Source organism: Pararge aegeria, chromosome 17 (assembly GCF_905163445.1).
Source record: "Pararge aegeria chromosome 17, ilParAegt1.1, whole genome shotgun sequence".
NCBI classification, from domain to species: domain Eukaryota; kingdom Metazoa; phylum Arthropoda; class Insecta; order Lepidoptera; family Nymphalidae; genus Pararge; species Pararge aegeria.
The window spans coordinates 2,827,779-2,852,183 of record NC_053196.1 but is presented as its reverse complement, the minus strand read 5'-3'; the positions used below and the strand labels follow the sequence as shown (position 1 = coordinate 2,852,183).

At 38.4% G+C, this 24,405-nt stretch overlaps 1 protein-coding gene across 1 annotated transcript; it reads left to right on the top strand.

Annotated features, from left to right (window-relative positions):
• The first annotated feature begins 63 nt into the window (after positions 1 to 63).
• On the top strand, positions 64 to 24,268 carry LOC120631229 (sodium-coupled neutral amino acid transporter 9 homolog). The gene is made up of 12 exons (XM_039900711.1): positions 64 to 143; positions 7,265 to 7,342; positions 7,814 to 7,943; positions 13,806 to 13,909; positions 15,443 to 15,600; positions 16,857 to 17,018; positions 17,902 to 18,105; positions 19,002 to 19,195; positions 20,745 to 20,849; positions 21,331 to 21,399; positions 22,533 to 22,696; positions 23,142 to 24,268. Exons 1-12 carry the CDS (start codon positions 64 to 66, stop codon positions 23,308 to 23,310), a joined length of 1,617 nt encoding a protein of 538 aa, XP_039756645.1. The 3' UTR covers positions 23,311 to 24,268.
• The last annotated feature ends 137 nt before the right edge of the window (positions 24,269 to 24,405 follow it).

The following is a 24,405-nucleotide window of genomic DNA, read 5'->3' as shown; positions in this document are numbered from 1 at the left end:
AATTAAGTAAAGTGTGTAAATATAAACGATCTCTGCAACAAATTATTTATTTAATTTATAAACATGAGGCTAATGAAAAATTCTATGAAGAACAGCGAATTAGATTCGACAGCTAGCTCTGTCAAATCCGCAGATAGCTATGGGTAAGTCGTTTATTTCTCTTTGTTGTGAAATGTGTTGGTTTAGTCATAGGTGTTCCTAAAATTTTATTTTACTCGTAGACCACTTTAATAATTTTATTGGTTTCGGTGGACAAGCTACATTCCTGTTTTAACAAATATGTCAAATGCGCTGTGAAGAAAATTAAGACAACATTAGAAGCTCCAAATGGTTTTTTTTAGTCTCGATAGTACGACTATAATTATTCACTGTAATATAGCCTGACTAAAATCACCGAAGGACTGACTGTTGATCACTTAATTATGGTTAAAAGTTAATTTACTGCCTTTAAAATAAATATTTAAAAAAATATAATACATCTTTACCTATCAATGGGGAAGATGAGCAAATATTTTATTTTTCCTATCGAAAGTAGATAAATAATTACCTCCATTTTTATTTCATACTAGCTGAAACGCGCAACTTAGTCTGCACCAAATAGGTATAGGTTACCTGTTTTAACCTAGAACCTAATTGCAGCGCCACTTACCGGGTTCAGTTTTATTTCCAAAGTTTATATGTGGCTGGGCGGCCCTCGGCATTTTTCTTACTTTGAGCGTTTTCTTACCTGTCGTAACATCTAAACCACGGGTCCAATTTGCATAATTGAAAAAGAAATTTGCTGTTACATAATCAATCATAATTATAAAACTATTTATTCGTATTAGGATTAATATCATGATAGGAATGTCACCATGTTTCGATTGTACCCGTTTTTTCATTGACCAAATATACAAAAACCTGGCTATCGGGACTTAACTATAACAGTTAGACATATAGCCTCCCGGACTTTTTTTGTGGATAATATAGATTAATTGAAACATTTAGCACATTATTTTTATGTATCATAAACCACTATCGCGGCGTACGCCATTAAAGCTTTAGATCGGTATGCCATCTTTAACAAACATCGTTATATTTCCGCCAATTTACAGAAAACCATGATAAAATATACACTTAAAACTTCCGCATGAGTCACTCTGTTCATTAGTGAAAACCACTCTGTTCATTTATGAAAATCCGTTTGGTAGTTTTTCATTTTTTTGCGCCTAGATAGCCAGATAGACGCGGTGGGGGATTTTGTTTTATAATATGTATAGATAATCCTTATTCCGCTGTTCTACACAGTATACCCGACCCACTGTGTTGCATCGATCGCCCGCGGAATTAATTTGTTTGTTCAGTTCGTTCGAGGCTTTTCTTCAAGTATTTATATAACAAATGCAACAAAGATTCCTTATTTCCAACAGGCAGTTAGATTCAAACAAAAAACAAACTCTTCAGATTTGTTGAGTTGCAGGCACAGATAAGATATCTAGGACAAGACTTGCGGTCAAGGACTAACACAGAGGAATAAAAATAAAAACCTAATAATTTAATACAAAAAATAGAACGAAGCAAATGTTTCGAATCTGACTTTAACTTCCAGGAGATAACCGAGTTCAAACATACATAAACCAGGGATCAAAATCCGTTGGGAACCGGTGACTCATAATCGTTCGATGTCGTTGAATGCATTTAAAAAAAAGATAAGTCAGGGGCCTTACGCAAGGCCCCTGACTGTGCGAGGCCGAAGGCGAGTGGCCGCTTCGGCCACGCCTAGCTACGAAATTGATAATGGCACACCGTCAATAATGTGGCCTGAGTGCGAGACGTACTTATAAACGGACTGAAGTGTTGATCATCCTTACAACACAGATAGATATAAAGCTGTCGCGAACTTATTTTCGAACTTTACAGAGGAACGATTCATTCTAATTTAACGAAACTTTAACCGTTGACACATCGCACGCATCGGAGGCAAATTAACAAAAGGAATTATTTTTCCCATTCTTGCAACATTTTTCATTGATGCTCCGCCCCTATTGGTCAAAGCGTATTGCTTTATGCGCCTTACATGAGGCGCCCTCAGGCCGACGATCCCTTCGCTTCTTCGAGCCCTAGGGTTCAAACTCTTCCTGGCAGAGCCCCATTCCAAGGCTCACCAACAAGCCCGCGCTACGCTGTTAAAATTATTAGCTTAATCAGCTACACACAATCCAAAAAAAAAAATTATGGCCTTTAGCGATAAATGGGCAATCCAACGCAAAAAGATTTTTCCAATATGAACCAGTAGTCTTTGAGATTGGCGCGTTCAACCGAATGAACGCTTCAGCTTTATAAAATTGGTATACTTAGATATAATAGTCAAAGTGCGTCAGTCAATAGTATGAGCGAAACAGTAATCATTGAAGTTATTAAGTGGTAAACCAACGCCGGTAAACAGAGCAACACCGTAGCATATAAGTCGTAGGGCATGCAAACGCCCGTAAAAAGAGCAACACAGTAGCATATATGTCGTAGGGCATGCAAACGCCGGTAAACAGAGCAACACCGTAGCATATATGTCGTAGGGCATGCAAACGCCGGTAAACAGAGCAACACCGAATCATATATGTCGTAGGGCATGCAAACGCCGGTAAACAGAGCAACACCGTAGCATATATGTCGTAGGGCATGCAAACGCCGGTAAACAGAGCAACACCGAATCATATGTCGTAGGGCATGCAAACGCCGGTAAACAGAGCAACACCGTAGCATATATGTCGTAGGGCATGCAAACGCCGGTAAACAGAGCAACACCGAATCATATATGTCGTAGGGCATGCAAACGCCGGTAAACAGAGCAACACCGTAGCATGTATGTCGTAGGGCATGCAAACGCCGGTAAACAGAGCAACACCGAATCATATATGTCGTAGGGCATGCAAACGCCGGTAAACAGAGCAACACCGTAGCATATATGTCGTAGGGCATGCAAACGCCGGTAAACAGAGCAACACCGAATCATATATGACGTAGGGCATGCAAACGCCGGTAAACAGAGCAACACCGTAGCATATATGTCGTAGGGCATGCAAACGCCGGTATCAGAGCAACACCGTAGCATATATGTCGTAGGGCATGCAAACGCCGGTAAACAGAGCAACACCGTAGCATATATGTCGTAGGGCATGCAAACGCCGGTAAACAGAGCAACACCGTAGCATATATGTCGTAGGGCATGCAAACGCCGGTAAACAGAGCAACACCGTAGCATATATGTCGTAGGGCATGCAAACGCCGGTAAACCGAGCAACACCGTAGCATATATGTCGTAGGGCATGCAAACGCCGGTAAACAGAGCAACACCGAATCATATATGTCGTAGGGCATGCAAACGCCGGTAAACAGAGCAACACCGTAGCATATATATCGTAGGGCATGCAAACGCCGGTAAACAGAGCAACACCGAATCATATATGTCGTAGGGCATGCAAACGCCGGTAAACAGAGCAACACCGTAGCATATATGTCGTAGGGCATGCAAACGCCGGTAAACAGAGCAACACCGTAGCATATATGTCGTAGGGCATGCAAACGCCGGTAAACAGAGCAACACCGTAGCATATATGTCGTAGGGCATACAAACGCCGGTAAACAGAGCAACACCGTAGCATATATGTCGTAGGGCATGCAAACGCCGGTAAACAGAGCAACACCGAATCATATATGTCGTAGGGCATGCAAACGCCGGTAAACAGAGCAACACCGTAGCATATATGTCGTAGGGCATGCAAAGAACACGTCCGTCACGTCCACACGTCCAAAGTGCCGCCATGTGTCCATCAACCTGAGGCGTCGGTGATATGCATAGCGTACAGGTTCTGTTTACACCGGCCACCACGCCCCTACAGAACGCCCCACGAGACAGACTTGCGACTATGCTCTTAAGCGTAGTTTCTTTAATTACATCGACACCAATACACTTCATAGTATTTGTACGTTATAGTTCTTCTACGGAGGAGCTCTGTCACGTAAAAGCTCTAATACGATTAAAGAGTGCAATTTTGCTTAAAGACTAAAGTTGTATTGTCATCATGGAAGCGGTGATAGCCTACTTGTTTAGGGCTTCACAGCTCCTTTTCGGTTCACGCAGAAACCTCTAACCTCTAACCTTTCGGAGTTATGTGTGTTTTTAACTTGCTTTAACGATGAATGAAACACCGTGAGGTGCCCTGCATGCCTAGGTCTATTCTATAACGTTCTAAAAAGTTTCTAAAACCACGAGCGTGGTAGACAACAACCTTAACCCTTCTCATTCGGATATCAGTGTCCTGTAGTGGACCAGTAATGGGTTGATCACCACTTACATTACGTGATCACGAGTAACCATAACAACTTGCTCCCTAAAGCACGAGGGTATATAACACCCATAGATTACCCCCCTAGGTTAATCAAAGGGAATGTAATAAAGGAATGTAAGGAAAGTAATCTGTGGGTGTCAAACAACCCCGTATACACATATAATTAGGGGGTAATCTGTGATGACACCTATCGTCTACCGTGTATTTCTTGACAGATAAACAGCCTGGGAATTAATCACTTCGTGAGCCAATTGTGCACATAGATAATACACTTTTCGGTATTCGGTAGTTGTTTACTATCTTATAAATCTTTCTCTCCAAGGTAACGGAATTACGAAATACTGTTGGAGTTTGCATAAGGATATTGCGTAATACCCTGTAAAAATATTTAATCAAACGGAGCATGTTTATTTGTCCATACAAACTAAGTCAAAACATTCTTAGTGTTTACTTATGACAACCCTATTGAAGATAAAAGACCGACACGTGCATAGTACATACGGTACGCGACACGTACCTAATAAAGTGACACGAGTCACATGATTTTAATTTTGGATGTGATGTTAGGGGTGTATCTGATTTCTTGCAGTAAAAACTATGGCAAGATATACACAAAAACGAATAGCGTTTCGGTTTTAGAGATAAGTTTCGGAGATAGTACAGAGAATGTACCTCTCAAGCCTCCGAAGTATTATTTCGGTTTTCATTTACACGTTGTAAACTTAGGCATAGATCAGAACTACGTCTATCAGTATTTACTTACGGACATGAGTAATAAATACTTACGAATATATTATTAATAGATTTATCTTAATAGTATGTGCGTAATAAATCGCACCAGCCGGCACCTATTATCGCGGGAAGCCAAGGATCAAGGGAGTTCTTGTTATCGGGTTAAATTTAAATGAATTTGTAAGTAGGTAGACGCTTATTGCCAACTTGGTACTTGTGTACCCAAAATAAGGGGTAATATAAAGCGGCAAACAAAAAAAATTATGGCGTAATACTTAATGAAGCAACGTTTAATTATGTTTGGAGATTAACTAAACTATTGACTATAATAATTATTGTACATTGTAATTAAATTAAAAAAAACTTTCCTTGACCAATCTCATCTGGTGGTAAGTAATGATGCAGTCTAAGTGGGCTAACCTGTTAGGGAGTACCTACTGTAGTCATACTAATAGTTTTACATCCGATGCATCGGAACACTGAATTGCTTAGCGGCACGTTCCACCAGACCAGACCAGAGAAAATTCTAAAATTATAAATTCCCAAATTTCGGGAATCAAGCCCGGGACCATCAGGCAGGTAAAAGTGGGTAATAATTAATCGGAAATAATAATAATGGAAAAGATACAGAACCAATTAAAAATAAAAGCGGATACATAAAACACTGAGTGGACAGATTGTATACTATGTAAGCGGCAAAAAAATACTAAGCGACAATTGATTGTCAACAGCATAGTTGTCAGTTACTTACCAAGGTATGCATACAGTACGAAGATTGCATGAAATGGCAAAAATCCTACTCCTCTACGAGTTTTATATAAATTTTAGGGTAGCCAGTGCTTTTGTGCATGTATGAAGTGCACGCCACTGATAGTTGCAATGCTTAGTCCCGTTCTGAAGGGCGTGGTTGCCGGTGTTATAACACGATACAGGCTCGTGAGGCTCATCACCTACGCCTAAGGTTGATGGACATTATTATAGTACGACCTCGATATACCAAATCGGAAGGAAACAAATATGCGCTAAGGTATATCAAGAATAGAATAGAATAGAAAAGCTTTACTGCAACACAACACAACAGGAAAAACACAAGGAAAACAGTACTAATACTTAGTGCTAGGGTGCCATGGCCTTATCACTAAAAGTGATCTTTTAAAGGCAATCTGAGCGTGCGAAGCCGATAAAAAAGTGGGTGGGTGCATAAAGGATGTTACAAAAAATAAAATAAACTTACATGAACATACGTACTACATTTACATATTAACTACAAAAATACCGATATAAATTTATATATACAATAATATATATTTATGATATTATAAACTTACATAACACTCAATTACGTAATAATTTTTTAAGCGATGTTTAAACAGGCGAATAGATTCGGAATGACGTATTTCCCAGGGGAGCGAGTTCCACAGTGTTACAGATTTAACAGTGAATGACTCGTTATAGCGCCGAGAGCAAGTTTTGTTATTAAGTTTAGGTTGGTCTAAAATTTTATTATAAACAGGTTTTATTCACCTCAACATTTTTTTTGACAATTGAACATGTTTTAGGGTTGATAAAATTCGATCATTAGAGGTATTTACACTATTTTGACAGTTTAAAATTCTAAATAAAGAGGTTGTTCGCAATTTAAGGGTATATAATATATTGGCGCTTATGTTAAATTCAAGGGAATTACGAAGGATTTGCTAAATAGTGCAAAAAGTTATATTGAGTTACGGTTGCACTGTGTATTGAATTCGAGATTAGACTAGTCCAGGGCTCCCCAACCTGGGTGCCACAGAAAGTACAGAGGTGAACCGCAAGGTTTTTTGAAAGAAAATGCGCCGCGGGCATAATAAGGTTGGGTACCCCTGCACGGGTAGCATAGGCAGGAGACAATTATATCCCCGGGGAAAGGATAAAAATGTATCTTCTCCCACAGCTTTATCTACTTACTCTCGGAGCACTGGCACAAGTGGTAAAGCTGTGGGAGAAGATACATTTTTATTTTTTAATATCCAAATAATGTATGTGTATTTTTCGGAAAAGTTTACCCCCGTTTATTATAAACGGGGGTAAACTTCTCCATGTTCCTGTGCATTAGCAGGTGGATACGTTAATTATAGCCCTTGCCAGGGGATATAATCGGGGGATATAATTTTTGTTTACTGCCCGTGGTAGACTACACTATTCAGCTAATCATTTTTCTTTTCCAGTGTGTTCGGAAGCGCGTGTTCCGACTGTTCAGAATGCGAGTATGGCGGGAACAGGAAACAGAGTCACAAGAAATTCAGGTGATGATCGCGTTCAAGTTAACTACGATTTACTTTATTTTTTATATTTATCAATAGTATTGTTGTATTTGTGTAGTCTTGTTTATGTATTAGTATGTAGTTATTCGTATGTATGTTTTAAACAGTGTACCCCAGTCCCCACCTATTTGTTTTTCTTTTTAGTTTTCCTAATCCTAACTCCTAAGGTTGCCTGGCAGAGATCGCTACTTAGCGATAAGGCCGCCTTTTGTATCCTGCTTCATTCTACACGTGTTTGTTCTTTTCATTTAGTTTTTCTGAGTGGTGTACAAATAAGGAGTATGAATAAATAGACAGATTTATATGGTATGGAATCGCGACATATAGTTACTATCAAAATTCACAACACTACACACACACAAAACACAGTAAAAAAATAGCATTACGCTAATTTTAATTTAGTTTTCTAATCATTTGAAGCTCGCAAATATTGAAATATCCGATCGATTTCAGCAACCTGTCGGGTTCGAGCTGCACAAATCTGAGCTTTCACAGCGCGGCCGACCCGGAGTCGCATCCTTTACTGCTCAGCCACAATTTGACAAACACTTATAAGACTCTCAGTAGCAGTTCAGATACTTTGGTAAGCATATTTATTTATTTACTAGCTGTTGCCCGCGACTTCGTCTGCGTTTGTTTTTTGATGTGACATTAAATTTAGTTGTAGTTCTAAAAAACTAAAGTATTCAGTATCGCTAAGCCTTAAATGAGGGGTTTGCTGCTGTCCAGTGAGGAGTTCTGTCCTCTATCTCCAACCACAGTTTGGACAAAATTAAACACATATAGGTACCTCTATAGTACAAAAATAATTATTTAAATCGGTTATAATTTGTCGGAGTTATGGTGTAAAACTGTTTACGCGACATAGCACCGGAACATCAAATCGCTCAGCGGCACGTCTTTGTCGCTAGGGTGGTAACTAGACCAGACCAGAGTAAGTTCAGAAATTATAAACTTCCAAATTGTGAAAAAAAAAGTGTTGTGAGATTCTTTTATTCAGTTACAATATAGCCCTTGAATGCAATCTATCTTCGGTGCCTAGAATAAGATTTCCTAACTAACTAAGCGCTCTTTCAATTTCATACAAATCGTTATTAACTTCCACGCGAGCGAATAATTAAAATCTCAAATTCAAATTCAAAACTTCTTTATTCATGTAGGCCTATCACAGGCACTTATAAAGCGTTCATACATATAATATGTTTACATAATTGTAAGGGGATGATGATAACTTCGTTCGCCAACTTAAACCTAATGCTACGAGGGTTCCAAACGCGCCCTGGTCTAAGAAGAGCTCACAAAAAACTTCGCCGGGTAATTTTTTTTTGTTATCACCATCTCATAAAAATGTATCGTAAATTTATATTTCCCTATGAAATTAGAGCAATTCACACCCAAGCTTTTTTATCGTATAAGTAATCCTTAACGTTATAATAGGATGTCTCTGTAAGCTTACGTTTTATATAAACTTAGAACTTATTGAGAGACATCTCAAAGATTTAATTCGGTAATTTGTTATAACGTATAATATCTTACACTGTGATAGTAGGTAATTATGCAGTCTAAGATGGTAGCCGGCTAACCTTTTAGGGTTATGGCATTACTTTTAAATCCATATCCCTAAACAGTAAGAATGATAAAGACGAGTTGTTACTAACTAAAACGTACTGACGCGTGGGGTCAAACTTTTGGTGGGTGACAACTGACAACATGCCATTTCGTAGTTGTTGTACATAATTAGCGATATGTTACATGTAATTAAAGATAAAGAACATGTAAAAATAAATAAAATAAAGTGTCTGGCTTTGGTTTTGAAATAAATACATTTTATCGAACTCTCGAGATTATTTGAACGATACGATCATAACTAATACTAAAGCTGAAGCAAAGATATGTTTTTCTTTGAACGCCCTAATAACTGTAACTACCTGTCAGATTTTAAATATCTTGTTTGTATTTGATAGTCCGGTTCTCGGTGAGGGCTATTTAACATTACTCTAAGACCCTTAGGAACCCAAAAACAAAGTAATAACGCAGGCGGGAAATGTGAAGCGGTAGGTTGGAGTATATATTGAGGTTTGGGAAACCTTTCTTGATTGCCTAGTTTGAGATTTTCTAACTACGTCTACTTTTTCTGACAGCGTACAAATCGTCATTAACTTTCACGCCATCAAATAAGTAGACGGAGACGGAAGGACTTAAGTGGAGAAGGTCCGGGCACATAGCTCGAAGAACCGATGGACGTTGGGGTTCCAAGGTGCTGAAATGGCAACCCCGCACAGGTAAACGCAGCGTTGGTCGGCCCCCAACGAGCTGGTCAGACGACATAATACGAGTCGCTGGGAGCCACTGGAAACAAGCGGCCCAGGACCGTGGATTTTGGAACTCCCTACAAAAGACCTATGTCCAGCTGTGGACTTTAATCGGTTGAACTGATGATGATGATGATGATGACATTACGCACCCAGGTGTTGTGTGGAGACGAAGTTGCTGGAAACATACTTATAAGTTTTCCGATATATAAACATACTTATAAGACTGTCCGTGCGGATTGGTAGACTTCACACGCCATTGAGAACGATATGGAGAAGCCTCAGGCATACAGGTTTTCTCACTGTTTTCCTTCACCGTTTAAAGCAAGTGATATTTAAAGAAATGTGCGTGCCGGGGCTCGAACTCGGTCTCCACGCATGGAAAGCCGAAGCCTTACCCACTAAGCTATCACCACTTCAGTGGGCTATATAAAAGGTCAACGCGGGCAAAGCCGTAGGTAGGTAGGTTAGTCGTAATAAATCGTATTTAGTACTTGTTTAGTTTAGTAAAGTTTATCTCTGCTCATTATTGCTATCATAGGTACCTACAATATGGTGGTATCCGTGAGAAGTATTTGCTTGACAACAGATATCGGCTATTTAAACTATTTTGTTTAATTAAGTGATTATTGCTATTTCCGGGTTGAAGATATAAATAATTATATCAAGACAATACACACATCGCCATCTCGGCCCAAAGTATTGTTAGCCGCAGCTTGTGTTATTGTCACTAATATAACAGATGAATAATTTATGAATAATATACATAAATACATACAATATAAAAATACTGAACAACATTTATGTTCATCACACAAACATTTTTCACGTTGTAGTCGAACGCACGGTCTTGGTCTCAGAAAGCAGTGACACTGCCCACTGCACCAATTGGCCGTCATGGGATAATGTAATGGGATAGCCAGAAAGCGGTCGGGGACGTGATCGACCTCCCTTTAACGGTGAAGGAAAAACATCGTGTGGAAACCTGCAGGACTGAGAGTTATCATAATTATTAATAACTAATAAAAAATAATAATAATTAATAATAATTATCCAATTTACAAGTTGTATATTAAACTCCACGTAGGGCTGCCTGGACGCAGAAATTTTAATTTGTTGTTTTTATATTGCATATTAATATTTAATGTAAGTTTTTTTTTTAAATTTAGTTTAGTTTTTAATTAAATATTTATGTTATAGTGTAGTGCGTAGTGATTGGTCATAGATACCAAATAAATGAATAAAAATAAATAAATAAATTATGGACTCAAAGGCGTGTAAGATCACAGATGCACACTTGGCCGTGTGGTGGACTACGGGCTAAACCCTTTTCATTCTGAGAGCCCTGTCCTGCAGTGGACCGCTAATACTTTGTTTATGATGATGAGATCTGATAAATCTTTATAGTTTACTAGCTGTGCCAGGCGGTGTTTATAAGTCTACGCGTATTTTGTATTACAAGGTGAATATATCCAGGATGTGAGCTGCATTTGTACCCATCCCAAATTTCGTCAAGATCGGTTCAACGGTTGCGACGAACATATTAACAAACAAATAAACAGACACACTTTATAATTCATATCATTTGTATGCAACGTGTAAATGAAATCCGAAATAATACTTCACAGGATTTAGAGTTACATGATGGACTGTCTTTGAGACTTATCTGTGAAACCGAAACGCTAATAGTCTTTGAGTAAACCATTGCCATAGTTATTACTGAAAGAAATCAGGTACAGCCCTAAGATCACATGCAATTGTAAAGTGACTCCTTTCATTGCCGACTGGCCGATTGGCGTAGTTGGCAGCGACCCTGCTTTTTTAAATCCAAGGCCGTGGGTTCGATTCCCACAACTGGACAATATTTGTGTGATGAACATGAATGTTTTTCAGTGTCTGGGTGTTTATCTATATATTATAAGCATTTATGTATATTATTCAAAAAAATATTCGCCAGTTAACTTAGTACCCATAACACAAGTTACGCTTACTTTGGGACTAGATGGCGATGTGTGTATTGTCGTAGTATATTTATTTTTTTATTATTATTTTATGAGGTACGCGGTGCGTTGCGCAGGTACTATGCACGTGTCAGTCTTATGTCTACAATAGGGTTGTCATAAGTAAACACGTAGAATGTTTTGAATTAGCTTGTATAGAAAAATAAATATGCTGCTTTTGATTTATATTTTTACAGGGTGATTCCTAATGACCTTAAATGAAATACTTATGCATCCTTCAACAGTATTTCGTAATTCCGCTACGCGTTGTATATTAAAATATTTATGTTTATTTGTTTTACATTACCAACTATCATTAAAGTCGCGTGTACCTACAATCCAAGCGTGCATATTAGATTACCAGTAAAAAAAAAGTAATTATCGATAAAAAATATTGTACGCATTTTAAATTTACATTTAACGAAACCTTTGACCTGTCTGAAGATTTATCAAATACTTACGTATTTAAAAATCCATTACGAAACTTGACGCAGAATTTAATAATCTTCTAACATAGAATTTAGAAAATACGGAGTCCTCATTCAGCCATTATTGCATGCAGTGTGTGCACTTCACAGTCGTGGAATGTGGCTGGCTCACATACTTTTCCCATTTTCACCATTTTACGGTAAACGTTTTTAATTCTGTCGCTAAGCAACATTGTTGCAATGCTGTGTTCCTTTTGTTTATTTATTGTATGGAAGATTGACGTTTAACAGCAGTGATTTCAAGACTTACGGCTGTCGCAAACTTGTCGCGAGATACGTAATCACCCCGCCGGTCTGAAGGGCGTGGTTGCCGGTGTGATTAGAGGCACATGAGTTTTACTATCTAGGACTCTAATTGATGGACACAGGGCGGCATGTTGCAGGATGTACTCCTTGCATGCCCTGCGAAGTTTTGCTCTGATTTTAGGCCATGGGTTTTCACTTACGAATGGTTAGCCCCTGGGTTCTTCGAGTGCGTCAACTATTACTATAAAAGAAGACACTAGTCGCCATCTGATTACCAAGACGATAACTCTAACGAGACTTTCAACGAAAGTTAATGTTAAAGTACTGGCTATTTAAGGGAATTTAATAATTAGAATAGATGTTAAGTAATTACTTTGCTTCTAAGCCATCGATTAGCAACGACTATTTATCTGGGCTTAAATCTTTTGATATTTGACTTTTGACTTCTAGGTAAAATAATTATTTTCAACTTTTTATTTTATAAGTTTTAATAGTGTTTTACCTACACTTGGAGGAATTATCAATTTCGAAACTCGAATCGAAACTGCAACGTTAAACTTTAAAATTATGTTGCGTAATCTAGTAGGATGACGTTACTACAGTCGCTATAAGATTATAGGCAATGATGTGAAAGGCATATACTAATTTCGCGTCGATGGTAGGAGAGCCGTAGCTTAATTGGAGAAAGCGCTCAGGCCGTGATTGCCAGAGAGTCGCAGGTTCAAATTCTGTCGGTTCCGATAATTTTTATATGCGTTTTAAATTTATAAAACTATTTCCAACTGCTAAATGGAATAAGGTGACTAACCGGCTGTCAAGAAACACTACTAAAGTGGAGTGATTTTTTATGCTCCAATATTAGTCGGTTTCTGAATGTTCTTAATTCTGTATCTTCTAACCTAAGAAGGTTTTACAGCAAGCAATAACGCTGGCACTGTCATCTGATTGTTATTTGTAGCTTTTGTGACAATGCTCGTCCGGGATAGGCAGGAAATGATGTGTTCGGTCTAAAGTCTTTGACGGCCGACTGGCACAGTGGGCAGTGACCCTGCTTTCTGAGTCCTTGGACTCAGAATAGCCTTGGGTTCGATTCCCACAACTGGATTTTTTTAAGTGTCTGGTTGTTTATTTTTATGTTTTTAGCATTTATGTATATTATTTATAATAATATTCATCAGTCATCTTAGTTAGCATAAAACAAGCTACACTTACTTTGGAGTTAGATGGCAATGTGTAGTACCTATATTTATTTATAAAAAGTTTAAGTGGAACTTTCAGGCATTAATATATATTTTTTTTTAATTTTTCATGGTTATGATTTGTTTAAAAGTTGAAATCATGCGGCAACTTAATTTCAAAGCTCCTAGTTAAGAAAAGTCATTAAGAATCGTTGTTACAGGGTCCCGGGGAATTATCTGCGAGCGATATTATAGCGACATACAAAAAAAGTTTTCAGAAAACGGTCATAACGGAGAAGAACAGACAAAGTTCATTAGTTACAATGTAAGTATACAATGTGCATACTAATAAGCAATGTCTTAAAAGTAAGAACTCTCTTGAGCAGTGGCGTGCACTGCATACATGCATAAAGGCACTGCATACCCTACCATCAAGCCTATAAGGGTTTTGGAAACAATGGAATCAAACAATACGATACCGATTCTTGCCTAAGCAGCAGCGATATCAGTGTAATTCATAAGTTTAATAGAACATTGCTTCAACAAAACATTTTGTAAAACCCGTAGTGTTTTTTTTCTTTGTTTAATATTGTTGCTTTTTTAATGTATACCCTTTGTTAAAAATCCTTAAGGGACATCGGGATTTCTTAACTGAAATATACCCTCTTCTATTAATATGTAAGTTTGAAGATCCACGCTATTTTGTTGTGGGCCTAAAGTATACTATAGTCAAACTATAAGTAGGTAGCTACCGATATTAGAGAAATGTTGTCAGAAAACAACAGGCTACTGAGGCACATCTTGTCAGTTGTCACTCTAGGTCTATGTAATATCCACAATATGTAGTATCCACTTCATTACGTAGATATGCCTAGCGATAGTTGGATTTTGTTACAATGGTACCATACTACCCTCATATTTTTGCATACTTTTAACGGATAGCTGCATCGTCATCATCATGTCTACCAATCGACGTCCACTGCTGGACATAGGTCTTTTGTAGGGAGTTCCACAATATACGGTCCTGGGCCGCGTGCCTCCAGCGGCTCCCAGCGACTCGCCTGATGTCATCTGTCTACCACGTTGGGGGCCGACCTACGCTGCGTTTACCGGTGCGGGCTGCATATGAATTAATTATTTTGGCATATTAAATTGAGTCTTTTCTTTTGTGAAGCACGCTCAGACAATGTCAGCAAACCTTATCATGTAATAGCTTTAAGTTTTCATGTAAGTGAATATTGTTGTTATGAAAACAAGAAAGTACTTCAACAAGGAAGCTGACAGAAGAATTCAGTTGGGTTGGGCAGCTTTTGGTAAACTGCGTCAAGTTTTCGATTCGCCGATACCCCAATGCCTCAAGACGAAAGTCTATAGCGAGTGTGCCCTGCCTGTAATGACACATGGAGTCGAGACGTGACAGTCGACCTGATCCACAAATTTAAAGTCGCGCAACGAGCTATGGAGCGAGCTGGGATTCTCTCTTCGGGATAGAATTCGCAACGACGATATCCTTAGAAGAACCAAGGTCGCCGACATAGCTCAAAGGATAAGCAAGTTGAAGTGGCAGTGGGCGGGTCATGTTCGTCGTAGGACCGATGGCCGTTGGGGCAGACGTGTTCTAGAGTGGAGACCGCGAATCGGTAAAGGCAGTGTGGGACGACTTCGAGCCCGCTGGACAGATGACCTTAAAAAGGTGGCTGGAAGGCGGAGGACCGTGTGAGATGTCGCGCTCTTGGAAAGGCCTATGTTCAGTGGACGCTTGTACGCTGATGATGATGATGAAAACAATAAATGTCTTAAACAGCAAATATGGTGAAGGTAACACAGTTTTTTTTTAAGTTATTATTTCTATTTGCAGTTTTTCAATATGGAATACAATTATGGGCTCATCGCTGCTGACTATGGCGTGGGGCGTCGAGCGTGCAGGGTTGCCAGCTGCATTGTTTTTGCTCGGTTTCATGGCAGCCCTGTGTCTCTACACCGCGTACATACTACTTAGAGTAAACTATCATCATGGTTAGCACTACACAAATATTTATTTGCATGTAATCTTACTAATATGCTTATCATACTATTTTTTCAGGGTACGTACCCTGAAAAAATATGCAAGGCGAACGTTCATCCCGACCATTCCTACAAGTTCCATTAACATAATAAAAATAACTTTTGAAGTAAGAAAGTGTAATGTAATGGAGTTTTAAAAAATAATGTATTTTTTATCTATAATAAGCAGGTTTAATTTTTTTTTTCTTTATTTTAATTTTAGCAAATCGGATGCCCCTTAAAGCTTCAATGTGACAATGGAAGCAATTTAAAACTACTGGTCTCATGGAGCCATACTTTTTTCAATTTAATAAAAATATTTAATTCCCAAATTTCTATCTATTCAAAAAATTCATTATTCAACTTCATTTTATTTGATGTCCCAATTCTGTGGCGTTTTATTTTACTTTTTTAAATAACTTGCCCGGGTTCTTCGTCCGCGTTTATAACGTGTTTTTACAAGTATAACCGTTTCTTATCCTAATTAGATGTAAAGTAGCCTTCTTCATTTCAACTAACTCTATGTCAGCTAGGCTAAGGTTGCTCAGTTAGGGTTATGACGTTAGGACAAACAACAAACATACACAGACTTTAAAATTTGTAATATAGCCTCACAAAATATTTATAACAATATACTATTTGTAAGACAAAATATTATATATAAACAAAAAGTGGATATAACAGTCGACTTACAAAAAATGGTCATAAATTAGTGGCATCTGCATATCGTCTGCAAAAGGTACAGAAGTATTTGTGAGATTAATATGCGCTTTTATAATATGATTCCTAAGGTAATTTTGGACCTACCAATTCATAAGTTTAAAGAATATGTTAAAACACATTCATTACAGCGAGGTTACTACACAATTGATGTATTTGTATGACAAGGTTGCTTGGAAGCATCCGGCTCCGCTTTCATCTCTCCCAAGATAAAAAATGAATTTTAAAATGTGAAATGTAAATTGTTTATGTTGGAAAAGAGCAACTGCTGAGTTTCTTGCTGGATTCTCCTCGGTATAATCTGCCTTCCGAACCGGTGGTAGAGTCAATACACACAGACAGACTTGACGTTTCAAAAGTGCTTATATTAGGCCTACTTGAAATAAATGAATTTTGAATATTATGTAAGATTACGGAATGATTTCAAGTATCGGGTGACATAGTTTGAATCGTGAAGAAATAATTAAAACAGACAAGCAGAGACTAATATATTTTTTTTATATTTCCAGGCAGTGAGACTTGCGAGGTGCCAGCACTGTGTCGCCTATTACTGGGGGCAGGCGCTGCGGCCGTCGCACACGCATTTAGTTTAATGGTTCTTTTGGGCGCCAATGTCCTGTACTGGCTCCTCATCAGCAACTTCCTCTATTACACCGTAAACTACCTCATGGGTGAGATTCTTAAAACATCCCTAGGCTAGAACGATCATCATTATCATATCAACCGATTGACGCCCACTTCTGGATAAAGGTCTTTTGCCAAAGTTCCAACATCCACGATCGTATAGGCCGCCTGTATTTAGTGCGCCCCAGTGACTTGTTTGAAATCGTCCTGTCCACCTCGTCGGGGGCATTTATATATAATAAATTAGGGAGCAAACTTTCAATTAAATAGCGTTTCTTTTAAATCAGATCAGAGCAAATCTAGTCCAGTCGTTGGACTCTAATAAGTGGTTTCGTGGGACATTGCTTGATATCGTCTGTCTAGTCTCGTCGGGGGTTGACCAATGTTTTGTTTGCCGCTGCGGCGTCGCCATTCCAGCACCTTTTGACCCCAACGACCCTCGGTTCTTCGTGTTAAGGGCCCCGCCCATTGCCACTTCAGCTTCGCAGCTCAGTGATCTATGTCGGTAGCTCTAGTTTTTCTACAGATCTCCTCGGTACTGATTTGATAGGCTAGGATAATATCACTTTATCATTAGTAGCCTACTCTCTCATAGGAGAGACGGTTTTAAAGCATAGACCCACCACGCTGCTTCAATGCGGGTTGGTGGGCTTTAACAACTACTGTCACAATTTAGTGATAATATCGAGGACCAACGGCTGTATTTGGTACCGACTGCGGGCTGATATTGAAAATTCTTTAGCAGAAAAACCACAATACCTTAAAATGTTGGTCCGACCCGTGATTCAAAGCTCGTGATCCGTAGTTAAACATACAGATCACTAGACCAAGGCAGGCAGCCAGGCAGTCTTTGGAATATCTTATTACTTTAATAATAATATTTTTTTTGGTTTTATTTCATTGATATCAATAACGATAATATGCTTTCAGAACTAAGTTCACCAAATACCACAGGCTTCAACGCAACAGTCCTCTGCCCCTCACAAGACGTGCTCATCGATCCCTCAATACCTCTCTCAGCACCCTCCCCCTACTGGGGGCTGCACACGACTGTACCGTTCTTCGTGGCCATCATCGTGTTCCCACTTCTGAACTTTACTAAGGTCTCCTTCTTCACTAAGTTCAACTCTTTAGGTGAGTTGCTTTCTACTATTGTTTTATTGTGATGCGTTACTAATTTTTTTTTGTTTATTTACCAACGTTTGGAAAAAAATCTTTTAAGTACCGGTTTTATACAGAGAAAATCATTTCATTTGTATTAAATAGAGAGGCGATGATGGAGGATTTTGGAGATCGGAGAAGAGGAAGGTATTGAAGATAGGGAGATTGCTCAAATAGCTACCAAATATCACTTAAGCCCTGAAGCAAAAAATGACGGGGTGTTATAAGTTTTACGTGTCTGTATGTGTGTGTGTGTGTGTTGACTCTGACATCGTAGCCCCGAACGGATGAACCGATTTTAATTTAGTTTTTTTTTCTATTTGAAACTTGATGTAGTCGGGGATGTTCTTTGCTATGTTGGAATGGATAAAAATCGGTCAAAGATGACCGACGCCACAAAATGGCGGATTACATTTTTTTCACAACTCTTGTTCAAAATGAAAGGGCTAGGCTGCTAGCTCTAAACTAGTAGAATTATGTTCTGTTATAGTAATTTTATAAAGTGGGTAAATATCCAACCTTTTTATAACAATAAATTCATATTTGCCAGATATTATTTTAAATTGATTAGGATTTTACAAATACCCTAATAATTATTAATTCATTCATAGATAGTTTTCAAGAAACAGTTAAAATTATATTCGATTATTAACCAATGTTCATGACATTGAGTTGTTGGGTATTTTAATATAAATACATTATTTACAAAGGGTGCATTTTCGATATACAATATACTTCAGTCCTACATGGACTCGAACGCTGCAAAGATACCTCCCGTTGTCTTAGTCGCTTATCAGTACACTATAGAAGTTTGAATTTAAGTTAAAAACCCCGACCTTCAATTTAAATAACGTTTTCTTCCATTCCAGGCACTCTATCGGTGTTCTACCTCATAATCTTCATAATAGTTAAGGGCTGGACGTGGGGCATCAACGTCGGCGCGCCGACAGGCTACCACGGGAGTGGTGACGCGGCAGTGCTGAGTGGAATGCTGGCTCTATCCTTCTACATACACAATATCATCATCACTATAATGAGTAATAACGAACGACAGGAGAAAAATGTGAGTTAGTAGTTCAGAGAGCTTAATACCATCGTTTGAAATGCCAAACTTTGACGTACTAGAAATAAGGATTATTTAATGGCCGATTGGCACAATGGGAAGTGACCCTGCTTGCTGAGTACAAGGCCGTGGGATCCGTGCCTGCTTAAGCATGCGCGGGGCCCGTAGCTAATTCTTTAAAAGAGCCCTTGATCTGCTATGGGATCTTAAGTATAAAGTAGTAAAAATACTATTCAATACTCAATACGTATCTTAAATAAGCATCTTAAATACAATACGTATTTGCTTATTATATCTATAGGTTACAATTTTGTGGATAATTAATAGTGTAGTAAATTACTATAGATGATGTCTGTGTGCGTGTGTGTAAACGTGAGCGTGTGTATGTCTATCAGTCTGTCAGTCAGTCAGTCAGGCAGAGATGGCTGGTATTAAATATACGGGGCCTTCTTTCGCGCGGAGCCCGTAGCGATTGCTACTCATGCTACTTGGTTAATCCGGCACTGCCGCGGGTGGGAGCGATTCCCACAACTGGAAAATGTTTGTGTGATGAACCTGAATGTTTTTCAGTGTCTGAGTGTTTTTATAAGTATTTATGTATATTATTCATAAAAATATTCATTAATCTACCCATAACACAAGCTACGCTTACTTTGGGACTAGATGGCGATGATGGAGATGCGATCGTCGTGGTATATTTATTTATTTACTGTAATCAGCTTTAGAGGAATTATAGTTCTGATACAAATCGCCAATAATATTAAAATTCAAATTCAAATTCACTTATTTCAAGTAGGCCTACTTTATGAGCACTTTTGAAACGTCAAGTATATATGTTTGTAGTGACTCTACCACTGGTTCGGAAAGCAGATTCTACCGAAAAGAGCCGGCAAGAAACTCAGTACTTGCTCTTTTCCAACATCAACATTTACAATCATTTTGCTATCTTGCGGGAGATGAGAGCGAGGCTGGCTGCTTCCAATATACCTTGTCATTGTAAACCTTGTCATTTAAAATAATATTGGTTTAAGTTGAGGGTAGCCAGGGGGCAGTAGGTAATAAATACATTTATTATGAGTTATATCGACAATATTCGTAAGTGTATAATCTAGCAACGAGCATCTAGAAGTTCACATATGAACACATATCCTTACTAATATTATAAATGTCAATGTTAGTTTGTTTGTTACGCTTTCACACAAAAACTACTAAAATCGGTTTAGTAGTTTTTGTCCTCATGAAACTTTGTACACATATTCTTGGAAGTGTTAGAAGTAATATAGGATACTTTTTATCCCGTCATTAAGCTTGGTTCCTCTGGGAGAGGGGATGAGTGTTTGAAGATTTAACATCATAACTCCGACAAATTAGAACCGATTTAAATAATTATTTTTGTACTATACAGGTATATGTGTTTAATTGTGTGCTCAAACTGTGGTTGGAGATAGACGACAGAACTCCTCAGCGGACAGCAGCAATTTAATGCCACATCAAAAAACAAACGCAGACGAAGTCGCGGGCAACAGCTAGTAATCTATATGTTTCCCAGGGTCGAGATCTGTCAATAGCCTTTCTATTGGTGCTAGTGACATACGCGCTGGTCGGTGTAGTGTTCTACATATGCTTCCCACTCGCCAAGTCTTGCATAGAAGATGTAAGTACCTACAGCTTTAAATAAACAGCAACATTTCCTAGTCTTTAATCAAAGATGTTATTTTCTAAAGGGAAAAAAAACCACACCTTATTCTTGCTCTTCGTATACGGACGTTTTTATCACGATGTTAGTGGAAATACCGGAAACGACGGTTTCACGAGCTAGATGAACAAACTAATTTCTTGGCTTCGGCAGCTGCCCAAGAATGTCTAGACAAAACCCCAATTAGTAACAACGTGATTTTTGAGATTCGGGTTATTGATTTTTGTTGGGAATATTTAGGATTTCTTTTTTACTGAAAAAACATCTGGGTCCCGGTCATAGCGCTCCTTCAAATAAAATATTTTTGTTGCCACAAGAATTAGTTCCCTTATGTGATGCAAAAAGCCCCTTTTTGTAAATATACTTGAATTTTTGTCATTTTTGAATGTATATATCTATAATTGTATAACAATACAAGCTTTGGCATTTTTTTTTACAGAATATTCTGAATAATTTCGATATGCACGACGTTATGACTGCGATAGCCCGAGCACTGCTACTATTTCAGGTAAGCTAGACTTTTATAACGTAATGGTTAGCATGCCCATTTATCCCCCTTAGCCGCTGAGGTTGTGAACTCATGACCGTAGTCGAAATAACAGTGCTTGAGTCGGACGTGAGCAAATAAGTTATCAGCTACAGGACACCTCCACCGAGTACGCCTTGTACTCAGTTTGGCGATGTTAAACCGAGTAAAACTTGGTTCTCGGTTACTAAGCAAAACATCTCCCCACCAATTTCAAAACATTAAATAAGGGTTGTAGCCGCGTAACTATTAAAGTTAAGCGAAAATTAAGCTTCGCCAGGAGTTGACAGCTAAAAGACATCAAAGCAAACCTAATTTTCATTTTAATTCACTAAACCAAGAATCGGATGCCTTATAATTTGGGTTATGAGTAGTGCAAAATAACGTTTAAAAAACTCTTAGATATGTCACTTAATTATTCATTGTAAAGTCAACATCTCCTGAGGATGCTCCGGTTTCGGAGCGAAACATTGCCGAAGATCTGTTTGGTTCGGAGTATAAAGATTGAATAAATTATTCATTACAATGTAGACAATGGCGCCTGAACAGAGGATATTTCGAAATATATCTTTGAAAAGACTAAAGTGTTCAATTATCTAAGATAAAAATGAAACAGGCAAAACGATATGAAGCTTATAAATTTGATATCCCTAACAGTAAGTTAGCAGTGTTTATGGATAAAAATATGTGGCCAGAAGGAATAGCGTAGGCGATACATCTTTTTTAAGCACAAAGGCAAGCACGCTCCTCAGACGGCGGAGACAGTGGCAACGGTGTGTAACTAAATAACTCTTAATGGAAAAATCAGGTTATATTTACCACAATATTTTGTACAACGTAAGTTGTTGAAATTCTCAATAATTAACTACTTTAGTCGATAATGACATTAAATTTTTTAACTCGGCATACTTCAATTCATCTACGATTGCTACATTCATACCATACCGTGTGCATCCACCAGCGCCATTGTGGAGGATTTTTGAACTGTTATTTAGCGCAACAACTGGACACTTTTTCAACTTTTCTCCCATATAAGATGACTCTCCTTACCTCTACCCTCCATAATCATCAGGCTAAGATTTTATGATATTTCAGCCATCTTGTTTCTGGCACAGGTGATCACAGTGTACCCGCTGGTGGTGTTCATGATCCGGTGCGAGGCCGCGCAGTTGTGGGCGCGAGCGGCGACGCGCGGGCCCGCACTGGCCATCAACCTGGCGGTGGTCTCTCTCAGCATTCTGGTGGCATGCTTGTGCCCCAACATCGGCACTATCATCAGGTAATAAAGCTGTAGCAATCTTGTTTAGCGTTCATCAATCGAGACCGGAGATAATTCGGAACTAATAAATTCCCAAATTGACCCCCTTCTAGGGATCGAAACCAGAACCACCCACTTATAATATATATTTGACGGCCGATTGGCGCAAGTGGGCAGCGACCCTGCTTTCTGTGTTCCAAGGCCGTGGGTTCGATTCCCACAACTGGCAAATGGTTGTGAGATAAACAGGAATGTTTCTCAGTGTCTGGGTGTTTATATTTATAAATATTTATGTGTGTTATTCATAAAAATATTCATCAGTCATCTTAGTACTCATAACACAAGCTACGCTTACTTTGGGGCTAGATGGCGATGTGTGTATTGTCGTAGTATATTTATTTACTTATTTATAAGACCACAGACCACAGCGCTCATACCTCATAGCAGTTATTGTTTATGTCCTCAGGTACACAGGTGCAATAAGCGGTCTAGTACACGTGTTCGCGCTACCTGCGTTACTCCAGATGCGTTCTCTCCAGGTGCGGGGGAAGCTGACTTTATGGAAGGGGTTATTCTACTCCGCCATTGTTGTATTCGGAACTGTCAATTTGGTGATGCAGTTCTTTATCGCGTGACAGGTTTAATAAATCGTGATTGCTTTGAATATTCGTTTTACATGAGTGATAGCTTTAACTACATGTGTCCAGTACGCGTGGTAGCTTTGACTATACGTGTACAATGCGCGTGATAGATTTGTATGAACCTGAACGTATATAACGCGTGATAGCTGTAATTGTTCGTGTAATTGATACGCGAGCCTTAACTATACGTTTTGAGTATGCGCGTTTATTAAACTATGCGTTTACGGTACGCGTGATAGCTTTAACTATACGTGTACAGTACACATGATAGCTTTGACTATACGTGTATGGTACGCGTGAAATGTTTGACTATACGTACATAGTTTGCGTGTCAGCTTTATCTATTCGTGAACAGTACGCGTGACAGCTTTGACTATTCTTGTACAGTATGCATAGCTTAAATACCTATCGTGTCGGAACTCGCTATTTAAATTGAAGTTAGCCTATGGGCGGTACAGATATAGTTTCTAGCAAAAAAAGAAAACTTATACTGTCTTCGATTCACACCATTAATCTTTGTTGGCCTAGTGTTCAGAATGTTAAACTATGGATCACGTGGTAATAGGATTGATTTCCGAAAATAATCTTATCAGCCCGCTAACCCGTATTGGTTTCGTATGGTGGGTCGAGAACCCTAAGTCATGTAAGAGACCTGCGCCCAGCAGTGGTCCGATGATGATGAAAGTTTACAAAGCAATTTGGACGTAAAAATAGAAAATAAAAATTGTAAAAAGTAATGTAACTGTCTTCACTAACTTTATATAATTTTTAGTTAAAGGATGAACTGATTTTAATGAAATTCGGTGTGAAATAAAAGTCATAAATAATTTCCTGGATAAACACGTAGAATACTTTACAGATTTTCATCACGAAGAAACTCGCTGGCGATAATAATGTGAGAATATAGATAGGTATTATTTTTAAATTTCTAGTCAATAAAACAATAAATAAACTTACTGTACATTTTATTTACCAAAACATTCATATGTATAAACGTGATAAAAAATCTAATCCATTCAGGTAACCATTGCTTAAAATTTTATATTTGTAAAATATGTAAAACAATATATTATGAATCTCTTTGGTTTT

Coding starts and splice junctions, on each gene's coding strand:
- LOC120631229 (XM_039900711.1), top strand. CDS start 64: ATGAGGCTAATGAAAAATTCTATGAAGAACAGCGAATTAGATTCGACA. Junction 144..7,264: donor AAATCCGCAGATAGCTATGG/GTAAGTCGTTTA, acceptor TTTCTTTTCCAG/TGTGTTCGGAAGCGCGTGTT. Junction 7,343..7,813: donor CAGAGTCACAAGAAATTCAG/GTGATGATCGCG, acceptor GATCGATTTCAG/CAACCTGTCGGGTTCGAGCT.